We start from the raw sequence: 12,760 nt of genomic DNA on the forward strand, positions 1-12,760 counted from the left end.
GGAAGGAGATGTTCTTCCTGCCAGCTGTGAAGCATAGACCCAAGTGGGGGGCTTAGGAAATTGGCTTGAAAAGTTCAGCAGAATCCACATAGTGTTCATGGGAATTGTAAAACTATACGTCTGACCATTTCAAGGAATTTGTAGAAGACTTTGGATACTTGGGGAGCCAAACAGCTCATTGGAAAAATACAGTTTTCTTCTGATCAAATGTATCATCTAGAGCACAAGGCTGATGAGGAGCGGCTGAGGGAACTGGAGAAGAGGAGGCTGAGGGGAGACCTCTACAACTACGTGACAGGAGGTTGCAGTGAGGTGGGTGTTGGGCTCTTCTACCAAGTAGCTAGCAATAGAAAGAGAGAAAATGGCCTCAAGTTGTGTCAGGGGAGGTTTAGATTGCATATTAGGAAAAATTTCTTTACTGAAGGCGTGGTCAAGCATTGGAACAGGCTGACCAGAGAGGTGGGGGAGTCCCCATCCCTGGAGGTGTTCAAAAATGTGTAGACGTGTCACTTTGGGACATGGTTTAGTGGGCACGGTGGTGTTGGGTTGATGGTTGGACTGATGATCCTAGAGGTCCTTTCCAACCTTAATGATTCCTAGTTTTACTTTCATGAAAAAATAACCCAGCCACCAAGCCAGGAAACATGAAATTCATGACTACTCTCCCCTTAACTGGTTTAGTGTGGACTTGGTAGTGTTAGGTTAATGGTTGGACTGGATGATCTTAAAGGTCTTTTCCAACATAAATGATTCTGTGATTCCGTGATTCTGTATTTCAGTAGCGCTAAGGAAACCAGCACCACGCTGTATTTGACATTGGCTTACCTAGAGAGATAGTCCCTGTGCTAAGCTGTTAAAGACGTAAATGCACAAGACCCAGATGAGTGTCATTAAACCCTTTTTACAGCTGGGGACTCAAGGCATAAAGCAACTAAAAGCATGCATGCTGTTACTAGTGCTCACATGGTAATGGTTAAACTGCACAGACCAGCTCTTCAGTATTGTCTTGTTCCTTCAAATACCCCTTGCATGCATTCAAAAGCATACTTTATCCCTGAGGTAATCACTCTGGCTCACCAAGTTTGTTGTATTTCTGTTTAAGTATTTTCTCAGGCTCATGCACTCACGTTTGCCACATGCTAGTTCTGGGGTCTTCTCCGTTCTTTTTCTTTCTGGAGTTTTTTCCACTTTCTTTCTTCATCCAGCTCACATATGCAATGCTGCACAGGAGCCTTGCAGATTTCTCCCTGTGTACCGCCTTCCTTCCCTTTAAGTGTCAGTTTGCCCCACTTTCACCCAGCATGTACTTATGCTTCAGGTGAGGAATCCCATCTTCAGCCCATTGCAATTGCTAAAAGGTTATTGCATTGCACTGTTTTTCATTTTGTACTCTTCCAGCATTTTCCCACCCAGTGCTCAATAAGAGAGAGAAGGGCAGCCTTATGGAAATGTAGACGTATACCCAGCCTGGCCACGCTCTCTCCGTAGCCTGGCATGAGTGCCTGGAATTAAATAATGCAGCTGCTCTGCATACCAAATGACAGTGACACTTGGGATCCACCTCTTGGCAGTAAATAACACAGCTCATCTCGGGTAACTCCGTACCTCCCTATGCAATCCGGAAGTAGGAAGAGCTCCTTTATTCTTCTGATACTGCCTGAGCAGGAGGCAGACAGCCAGACTGCCTTTTCTGTCATGACTTCGGAGAGAGACCGGCAACTGGGCAGCTTAACTGTCTTTAATAAGGAGGATTTTGAAGAAGACTGGATTAAAGTGGCCAGCGGGGGCTTTGGGCATGTGTACCAAGTCAAGCACAAGAGGTGGAGAACAGTTTATGCAGTGAAATGCTCTCCGTACCTGCTGCAGGACTCCACCATGGAGAGGTAACTGCGTGGTCTCTTCTAGCTCAGCAGTTCAAACTGTCAGTTAGGGCCATCTATGGTGATTTGGTGCTAAAACTCTGAAGGAAATGTTCATATGGCTTCCCCCTGGGAAGTCAAGTATTTGGTACCCAAAGGGAGTGGAAAAAACACTAGTGGTCTGGAGTTCTGCCTTTTTCTTTCTTAAGTGTGTATGTGCATGTGCAAGTGGGAAAGGAACGCGTCTTCAGAACAATTAGCATTGAAATCTGGAGGCTGCAGTAGGCATCTTAAACTAAACATGGGCATGTGGATAAAAGCAGCCTGCTTACTTACTTGCAGCTTTCACTGGACATTGGGGCTAATGGGTATCTATTAAACTAAATTAGTCATTAAAATCACCAGGTTTAAAGCTGAAGGGCAGAGAATGTCCAGCTGTTTTTGCTGGGCTCACAAAATACTCTGCTCCCGCACTTGCCTTACCCTCCGGACATGCTCTTTTCTCTTGATGGTGCGCCTGCACCTTCAGTTTGCTTTTTGCTCTGTCTCTCACCTGCAGACACTCTTCTGCTGACTACCTTGGGTCTGGAGATAGAACAAAGCCAGGTAATCGCAACCACTGCCGATCCCACATACAATATAGGCAGTCCTGATGAAAAAACAACTGAGTCAGTGAAGTTATTTATTCCAAAATTTTATTCCGTTCAAGTTGGAAGGATCCTGCCTGGTTAAAAACCACATGCTCATATGACTTTTCTTGTCATGTTACTGACAACAGTTGAGATGGTTCAATCTGAGCGGTGACTGTTCTCTTTTGTTTGCACTGCTTATGCTCTTCAGATGTTTGCATTTCATTCTCTTTTGGGAAAAAAAAATAGTCAGGTTAATCAGTTTTACTTCGGCATATATCAATTCTAGTAAATTTAATTGTATGGCTCTCATGGATTATCTCAACTTCTAGTGTACACTCCAGAAGAATGGTTGAATGTGAACAGAAATGTTCACTGATTTTTTAATTTTTTTTTTTTTAAACTATGTCTGCAGTCACCGGGATTTGAAAAACTAAATCTGAAAATCTGAGTTTGGGAAAAATATCTAACGGTACGTGTGCCTTTAATAGTCAATGTGCTGGTCTCCTAGGGACTGAAATTATACTATTTTGTCATTAAAACAAGTTTGCACTGCAGTGTAGTGTTATAAAAGGCTTTCCTACCCCTTACATATGTCCAAACAGCCTTGAGGCTGCTCTGACTTATATTATACTTTTCAGTAACCCCTGTGAGTTCTGGATTACAAGGCAAGACCGTGCTGTCCTGCACTATCACTGTGCCAAAAATCCTTCCTTTCCATGGGGCTTGTAAGAAGGGCCAGCATTGGTCCTGTAGTCCTGTGGCTCTGGGGGGTATTGTTCAATGGCTATTTCTACTTGCTTTAGAAGGTTTCCATGTTTGTGGGAGGCAGACCTTCTGTGTGCAGTTTGTGTAACACACACACAGCCACAGAGAACATTTTTGAGAGCATGGCATATGAATCTGTCATAAGCCTTCTCATGTGTATTATAAAATGGTTTTGGTTTATCTGTCAGTGCTAAGTACAAGCCCCAAATGCAAAACTGAAAGCTTCCAGGCCACTCAGTGGTTTGAAAAAAGCACAGCAGCACAGTTGTCTGGTAAGGGCTGCAAAAGTTTCAGAGGAGCTTTTAAAAGTCCTTAGCACTCCTGTTAGTGGGCTTGTAAAACCAATGTGTCTCGTCAGTAGCTATGAATGAAGACAATGGTGTGGCGACTTCCATCTGCTCATTCTTGACGCATAACCAACTGCTTCACACTGTTCATTCAAAATGATGGGGCAAATTGACAGCAAGTTTATTAACCTTGGATGGTTTTGCTTGTCAGGACAAAACAGAAGATGGATTTTGTGGGATGATGGAAGACATCCCTGTGGGCACATGAAAGCAAGGAGGGCAGGTGCTCAGTGAATGCCGCTGAATCTATGTATCGCCTGAGAGAAGGAAAGAGAGTGGCTGGAAGATGGGTCTCGCCTCAACTTCTGTCAGCTGCAAAGGCTCATAGTTTGCAGGTCTGTTGAGGCTGAGGAGAGAAAAAAAATCACAGGGAACCCACAGAAAAAGAAAATACAGCCAGAGATGCAGTCACATATTATTGTGACACAGTATTTCTCAGAGGGTTGAAACACTCAAATTCTTATATGGGAATTGCTTTGGGGCTCTTGCTTTTCTCCCCTACAAGCTTCATTTCTTGGGACTTCTTCTGCTGGTCCAACATCCACCTTCTTGCTGCCTTCTCACGAATCTGTGCTAATGGTGCAAATGCCTCCTCCTGGGCTAACCTCGCTGCCCACAACGCTGGTCTGCCACAGGATCCAGCCTAACCTTCTGTGCAGGTCAGCTCTCACAAGCCCCTGGGGTGCCTGGGAGGGAGGCGGACAGGGGCTGTGCCCAGTGACTCTGTCCCAGGAAGGGAACCAGAAATCACAGAAGTCACTTCTTTCTCCACACCCCTCATTTTCCTGGAAGGGGGGAGAGTCAATCTGCAACACTCTGTGCTGCAGGTTCCAACTGTCTTCCTTTGTTAAGCCTTTCTTCCACGGTGGGAAAGACAATACCTGAGAATCCTCAATACGGAGGTATGTTTTACTGTGGGGAGCCTGCTAGGAGTCAGGCAGAAGGATTTGCGTAGCTGAACTATATTTAGAGCTATTAATGGCCTGGCATAATGTTGTTGCAAGCTCAGATTCATTCCCAGGGTGTGCTTTTTAAACGCAGTTTTGGCACCTTACTGCTTGGCTGCTGTCAGCATGCTCTGGGCACCCCAACTCGTTCAGCAAGTTGGGAAAAGTAAAGATTTAGTGAAACAGGTCTGACAAAACTGGCAACAATGGACAGACATGTCTAGACTCCCTTTGGGACCAGATTCACCGTGCTCATGGACAGAAAGCTGCAGGCACAGGCACAGGTATAGGTATGGTCAAGACACACCCTCTGGCCATGCAAGCCTCCGTATACTCAAGCGCAGCACGTTAGTGTGTCATTGGACCCTGGCTGCCTGCAAGCAGTGTGCAGGCTATCACTGAGGCTACCATGTGGACACGTGGTGTATGAAAAAGGCATGGTTCACCATACTGTGCCGGCTCCTGACATGCTTTCAGGGAAACATCACTTGGGAATTTCACCACAGTGTGAAAACAAGCACATGGACAAGGCTTTCTATGATCACTGAAGGTCTTCTAAGAGCTGGACTAAGATAGGAGTTTTAATCTCTTCCTCTAGGAGCCTAGTGGTTGAATTTGTGCAAGCAATCCTGATGTGATCATGATGTGCTTGCATTATCACCAATTCAAGGGGCAAATTGGAATGAATCTTTTTGGGGTAGGCAGGGCTGCTTGGAAAGGCTGGATATCATTATACAGTAACTTAGCCTGTGAATCGACTGATACCATTTCTCGGTTCCACTTTTTTTTTTAATTTTTTATTTTTCCAGGACGAGTATGAACTGTCTAATGGAAGAGGCAACCAAGATGGAGAAAATCAAATTCCAGCACATTGTCACTATCTACGGAGTCTGCAACAGCCCTTTGGGGATAGTGATGGAATATATGGCGAGAGGGTCCTTGGAGAAAATTCTTCCCACTCACAAAATGTCATGGCAGCTCAAATTCCGGGTTATCCATGAGATGGGCTTGGCTATGAATTTCCTGCATAGCATGACACCTCCTTTGCTGCACTTAGACCTGAAACCAGGGAACATTCTCCTAGATGGGAATATGCATGTCAAGGTATGACCTTAATGCTGCATTTGTTGGGACAGGTTATTTCTCAAGTAAGAGAAAGGCTATTTTTGCCAAATGAGTTCAGAATCATAATAAGTTAGGTTCTTCAGGAACACTTAGTGAAAGATTGACCAGTGGGGCTTATAAGAAGCAGCTGGTAAACAAATTACATGGTATTCTCAAGATCATACAGGCAACCTGTGCCAGAACTGGGAACTTAAGGCTCCAACTTAGGAGGAAATGCTGATCTGCTGGACTCAGTGAAAAGCACTGACTACAATTTTACCAGGGTTTTATGAACTTTCAGCTGCTAGGCACCTCCTCATATCCCTGATCATGAAAGATGGAGGTATCTCCCAGCTAATATAAGGAGGGGTGGATTGTGAGCATTACAGGGGAGGCTCTCATTTTTTCTGCTTTCAGATCTCAGACTTCGGGCTATCAAAATGGATGGAGCAGTCTAGCCGAATGCAATATATTGAAAGCTGTGCTTTGAGAGGCACTCTGAGCTACATCCCCCCAGAAATGTTTCTCCAGAACAGCAAGCCCCCAGGAACCAAATATGATGTGTACAGGTAAGGGCTGCCTTTCTGTTCAGAGGTCACACAGGGTTGCCACCTAGTTCTTACACACAGCAAGAGAGACTGGCACATTGCCTCATTTTGTTTATATTCTGGGTCTCTGCTTTGCATAATGTCCTTGGTGGGGAACACACTGGGAGTGACATGTGGTACTCCCACCTCAGTGGTGGAGAGTGAGGGGGAGTGGGATTATCTGTGGATAATCCTCTATCTCGTACCCAATGCACCTCTGTGCAGCACCAATCCCATGTGAGCTGCAGACTGTATTGTCTTAGGTTCCATCATGCCCTGTTAGATTGCTGGAAGTTATTATAGAAAAGGAGTAACATTAGAGAACAGAACAAACAGAACAAACTGTTCTTTCATAGCAGTTGCTGCTTAGATTTTTTTTGATTTTAAAACAACTGTAATATTGCTTGTCTACTTTAGTATTCAGCTTCATTTTGGTCAGTAACAGGTGGAGAAAAGATTTCAACTTTACTTTTTTCCTTTTGGCCAAAGTGCTTTGCAGCCCACTCACACAAGCTACATATATACGTTTTGGAAATTTGTCAGCTCCTTAGCCACTACACTACACAGTAACCCAAGACACGAAGCAAAGGAGGATTTACATGGCTACATAGACTTGCAGTAGTCAAGGGCTCTAAAACCCAGTATGAATAAAGTGGAAAAAAAGGCACTGAGAGCCTGACTTTTGCAGGAAATGCTCTCATTTGTCAAAAGCCCCTCATTGTCTACACCAACCCTTTCGCTGAGGCATCAGAGATGTATGTGATGATTCATAAGATCTTGTCCTTTTTGTGTGGGGGATGAAATCCTTCCATCCTGAAGAACAACTTTCCTAATTTTCCCATTTCTCAAGAAGATGAAAGCAATAAGTGAATTTTAAGTTTGTATACATATGGGAGTGATTGCTCACGATCTCTCATTGCCTGCAGCTTTGGAATTGTCATTTGGGAGGTACTTATGCAGAAGAAACCTTATGCAGGTAAATATGAACACTTCTTACATACTCTGCACTTATTAAATGCTTATTTTAGCCATCTTCACAGAGAAAAAGCCCAGTGCACATTGCTCTTTTTCAGGAGCCAACATGATGGCCATTATAGTCAAGGTTGCAGCAGGGAAAAGGCCCTGCCTAGAACCCATCAGCAATGACTGGCCAGGGGAATGCCAGCAGATGGTTGACCTGATGAAGAGGTGTTGGGACCAAGACCCTAAGCAAAGGCCAAGCTTTGCAGGTGTAGTAGCTGATTGTGATCCAGCCAAGGGTCAACTGCATGGATTAACAAGTGGGGGGATAAGCTTGTGTATAACTCTTTGCCAGTTAAACTGCCTGTTGCCTTGGAAATGCTTGGTATCCATTTGCTATCAGCACATCCTCTTTCTCCCTCTTTCCTTCCTCCCTGTGTGGAGGATACGTGGAAGACTTCCACAGCCTTGGGTACTGACTGGGTTCTGAACATCTGGGTAGTCTGCACAGCTAACAGTCTTTTTGCTCTGGTAGATATCCCTGTAGAAACAGACATGCTGCTGTCACTGATACAAAGCCTTGTAGTAGATCCAGAGAATGAGCGCCTTGTTAGGAAGATGTCCCACAAGCCTGCCATCTCTGGGAACCAGCAGGTGAGGAAGGCTTCCCACTACTGCTCAGGAAATTCCACTGAGTTGTCTCCCTGTTCTTACCATTTCTTGAGAATGCATTTCCTCTCTCATCACTGTTTATCATCAGATGACAAGGGCACCTCAGCAACCTTTGCGCAGTGTGTTTGCATAGGTTGTACATCTGTAATTCATTTATGGGGATAGGAAACGTGCAAACAAATTTAGTAAGCTGGTCGGAGTGCTAGACAGTCTGAGAGGAAGACCCTTATTTCTACCTGCTCAGATGGAGTGGGTTTATCATGTAGGCCTCAGTCATTAAAAGAAGCTCAAGCAGACACAGAATCACAGGGGTTCTGCTCATGGCACTGGCACATGTGCTTAGATGACCATTTTGCATCTCCATGGAACTGAGGACATTCCAGTTTAAAAAACTCTCGTAGGAAAAAAAAAATTAAATCCCTGTGTTTCTCTGACTAAGAAAAAAAATCAGGTTTCAGGATAGGCACAATTTTAGCCCAGCTACTGGAGTGTAATTGTGCCTAGAAGTCAGCTTCACACAGGGAGAAGTAGCCATTGAGAACTATTGCTATTTTGAGGTTTTGCCTAGTTGTGCAGTCAGCAACAAACAAGATGCCTGAGTATAGAGGATTGAGGAGGTGGGGGTGTTTGGGTTCTCTATATAACAAAGAAAATGACTAGCTGAGATGCTGCCATGGGCATGTGCTACAATAAGGAAGCAGAATATATATATGTTTGGGAGCAAATGAGTAAGAGGAGGAAAAATCTCATTGATGCCCAGAGATCATTTTCAGGCTCCCACATTTCTGTTAGTGTCATGATTTGCTCTGCTGAGTTTTGGATGCAATGACAGGATTGGATAAAAACCACTTGGATTATAATACAAAATTCTAGAGCAGTAGCAAACAAGAACTCTGTGCAAACATTACAGAATGCAAATAAGCAACTTTGTCTTACGGCTTTTTCTTTTCCCCTTCCTGAAAATCAGAGTGACAAAGAAGAGTTCACCTTTCCCCAAGACACCAGAAGTGATGGTGAGTAGGGGACTTTCTTCATAATTCAAAAATGAAGAAGAGGAAGCCTACAAAAAATAGCCTATTTCCTCACTCTCCAGTGACAAGGATGTGGCTCAAGAAAGTTTTCCATGTGGGTGACTTTTCTTTTTAAGTTAAGGAAAGTGAACTGTATAGGAAATAGCAAATATAGTTCCCATGAGGGAGAGGCCAAATGTCTCACTGCTTTCTAAGAGACTGCATGTAGCGGTCTTGCCTCATTTCATATTCCCTATCTCTATAATAACTTCTTTTTCATTTCATACTATGAAGATTCACATGCTTTCCCTTCCATCTTGTGCACACCAAGCTATTTCATTTGGTCTTACTCTCTTTCTCCTATTTTGTTTCCCCTGTCTTTAGAAACTGATAATCAGGAGGTTCGTATCCCACCTTCTTATAGTGAGGCTGAAAGTCCAGAGGACATCCTGTCTGAGGAAATCTGTAGAGTCCATGAAAATGGCCTCACATTGCTTCACCTCATGGTGATCCAGGGAAATGTGGAAAAGGTGAAGTTTCTCCTGAGCTGTAAAGCCAATGTGAACAGCCAGGTAATCTGTGGCTACACCCCACTCATTATGGCTGTTCAGAAGAGGTCACCAGAGATCTGCTCTGTTCTGATAGAGCATGATGCGGACATCAATATGCCTGATGATGATGGTTGGACACCTCTTCACTTCGCTGCTCAGAATGGGGACGACAGAATTGTACGCCTCTTGCTGGACCACCAAGCACAGGTAAATGCTCAAGAGCATGACGGGTGGACCCCTCTGCACTTGGCATCACAGAACAACTTTGAGAATGTGGCCCGAGTACTGCTATCTCGCCAGGCTGACTCCAACACCCAGGAGGTTGATGGGAAAACTGCCCTCCATGTGGCAGCTTGCTTTGGACATGTCAGCTTGGTGAAACTGCTTGCCAGTCAAGGAGCAGACCTGGAGAAAAAACAGAAGAACCACAGAACCCCACTTCATGTTGCTGTGGAGAGGGGGAAGTTCAGGGTAGTCCATTATTTGCTGAAGAACGGGACCTCTGTCAACAGCCTGGATCAAAATCATTACAGTGCCCTGCACCTGGCTGTGGTGAGGGGGAAGTATCTCATCTGTGAGAAACTCATCAAATATGGAGCCAATGTGGAGCTGAGGACAGACAAAGGTTGGACTCCCCTGCACCTGGCTTCTTTCAAAGGACACATTGAAATCATCCACCTGCTAAAAGACAGCCACGCCAAACTGAACGCCAAAGGAAGCATGGACTGGACGCCACTTCACTTGGCTACTCGCTACAGTGATGAGCCGGTAGTCTGTGAGCTATTGAGATGTGGGGCAGATCCCAACATCGCTGAGAAGTCAGAGTGGACCCCCCTCCATTTTGCAGTCCAGCGGGGCTCCTTTTTGGCTGTCATCAATCTTCTGGAGTGCAAGGCAGATGTCAATGCTAAGAACAAAGTGGGTTGGACACCCTTGCACCTTGCTGTCCTCAAGGGCAATATGGCCATTATGAAGACCTTGATTAAGGCTGGTGCTCTGCTTGACGTGGAAGATATCACTGGCTGTACAGCCCTCCAGTTGGCAATTAGACATCAGAGAGAAAACATCATTACGCTGCTTCAAGGCAAGGACTCACTGATGAACAAATTGGGGAATAGGACTCTGGTGAATGATGTTAAGATTTCAAGACCCATATTTGTTCCAGAAAGGACAGATTTGTAGATTCATCAAGTCTGGCATTTATGACTTGAGTTTTCCAATATCAGGTGCTGTGCCTTAAGCCACCATATCCTGTCCACCTGGTGATTACAGGAAAATACTTTTTTTTTTTTTTTTAATGGAAGTTTCTAAGCATGAACACTAACAGAGAAAAAGAAAATGGAGCTGCAGAAGGAAGCCAACAAGTTATTTTCCAGAGTCTGACCAACCTTGTGGAACATTTTGGCTCGGTGATACTGGCGTTAGGCAATGCTTTCCTGTTTTAATACTTAGTGTGCAGGGATGGAAATGGATGTAAGCACTCCCTTTTCAAATGGGCAATGCTGAAACTGTGCACAGCAACCCATATATACATGTCTTCCACAGATTTTATTGCTTTTATTCCATGTTTTCCTACAGACCAGATTGGTGTAAGACGGCCTTGGCACAGGTGGGCATTGAATCATGAAATTGTCACCTGCTGCTGGAAATAGACAGTAAGCATATGGTACAGCAATGTGTCAGATTTTCTGACATCTCATTTTTGTAGCAAGAATAAAATAAAACAAGGAAGGAAGAAAAATCAATAGTAGAAAGTATTTAAATGGATGCAACACAGAGAAAAGAAATTCCAGAATAATTCCACTCCACCCCTTCAGAAAAAAAGAACCAAGAGCTTTTTTCCTAAGCATTCAAATTACTTATTGACTGCCTCCATGCTTCAGACTTTAAACACTGAGGCTGTCATTAGAGAGATGGCTCTAAGGACAAGCCAAAAAGTAGGTGCAGTTCTGAACCGTGTTCCCTGCTATGAGGGCTACCAATAATCTCCAGTCTTAACTACAAAATGCTGCTGTGGGATTTTCATAGACTGGTTGAAAGAGTCCACACTTAGAAAAGCAGTATCTAATTTTGGTTACCCCATATCCTTGTAGCCTTTTTTTTTTTTTTTTTTTTTTTTTTAAGAGCACTGAACAGCTGGGAAAGTTAGCAGGTATTTACTCTGTGGAAATGGACAGGTGAGGCTTATAATGGTCAGCTGTAGGTATTAGCTTAAAAGACTAGTCTTGAAGAGGTTTTGTGTAGTCTTTGAGGAGGTGGGGTCTTCTGGAAAGCAGTATTTAAGGTGTTGAATTCAATTGCCTAGCTTCAATCTTTTCTGCTGAAAAGATGCTTCTGTGGATGAGTAGAACAGGCTTTGTGAGAAATGCAGCCCATTTTTATGTCTGGTTCTATGTGTTGGGGCTGATTTTAGAGGTGAAGAATCAGGGAACTTGCTCAACAGTAAGTTAGGTAGCAATGTAGGTCACCCAGTATGCTGGCTGGAGAGGAAAGGAGACCTTCTAGTCACAAGGAAGTTGTCGTCACTTAACAGCTAAAACACAAGAGAACTGGCTGTTTTCAGGTCAAGGTTTATGTCTTGTCTCTGCTGGGAAATAATTCTTGATCTCTGTCGGGAAGATGTTCTAGAGCTTGATTACCTCTCTGGAGAACACATACTCTTCATGGATTTGATTCTTTTGTCACAGTAAGTAGTGTTTTTGTGCAGTTTGTGACAATCCTACCATGATTTGCTAAGCACTTCCAAAATGTGCCTGGGATGATGACTTTCTTTCATCATCTTAGCTGGAAAGATGCTGCAATGTAAACAAATAATCCACAGCTCTGCAGGGGAGAAGATGCATCTTTCCTGATGGATGTTATTAGCTGGGAGTCATTACCTTAGCAAGTGTTGCTTTTTATTCTTTATAGGTGGAGAAATAGAAAAGTCTATTTGTGCATGCAGCGCACTTCAGGTCTCGGCAAGCAAGCCAAAGCAATAATGCAAGCATGTAATTTGCTTCCTACAGGGAGAGAATGGTGGGCTCCAGGCAAATAGGTTTACTAGGTCTGAACAGAGAGCTGTTAAAGCTCCAGTAGCTGTGCTTGGGCTGAAAAGAAGTATAACTGTGCTGGAGACTGTCTCCTCTAGCTCAACATCAGTAATTGTTCTTGTTTGCTCTGCTGGTATTCCAGTGTCGTCTTTAGTGCTTTAGCCATTCAGAAATGTTGTACTGGTTCTTTACCTTCTGTGAGCAAGGGTGAATGGCATACGAAAGGGAGTTCCTTTTCAGCTCTGGCCAACAACTAGAATTGCTCTAGTACAGGGAGGTTCTGTTCAGTGGCTT

At 44.0% G+C, this 12,760-nt stretch overlaps 1 protein-coding gene across 1 annotated transcript; it reads left to right on the forward strand.

Moving 5' to 3' along the window:
- Positions 1-1,695: 1,695 nt before the first annotated feature.
- Positions 1,696-10,616, forward strand: ANKK1 (ankyrin repeat and kinase domain containing 1). Its single transcript, XM_009479651.1, has 8 exons — positions 1,696-1,883; positions 5,360-5,654; positions 6,072-6,223; positions 7,168-7,217; positions 7,315-7,470; positions 7,737-7,855; positions 8,841-8,886; positions 9,268-10,616. Exons 1-8 carry the CDS (start codon positions 1,696-1,698, stop codon positions 10,614-10,616), a joined length of 2,355 nt encoding a protein of 784 aa, XP_009477926.1.
- Positions 10,617-12,760: the final 2,144 nt, after the last annotated feature.

The sequence above is a fragment of the Pelecanus crispus genome, chromosome 19 (genome assembly GCF_030463565.1).
Source record: "Pelecanus crispus isolate bPelCri1 chromosome 19, bPelCri1.pri, whole genome shotgun sequence".
In the NCBI taxonomy this organism is placed as follows: Eukaryota; Metazoa; Chordata; class Aves; order Pelecaniformes; family Pelecanidae; genus Pelecanus; species Pelecanus crispus.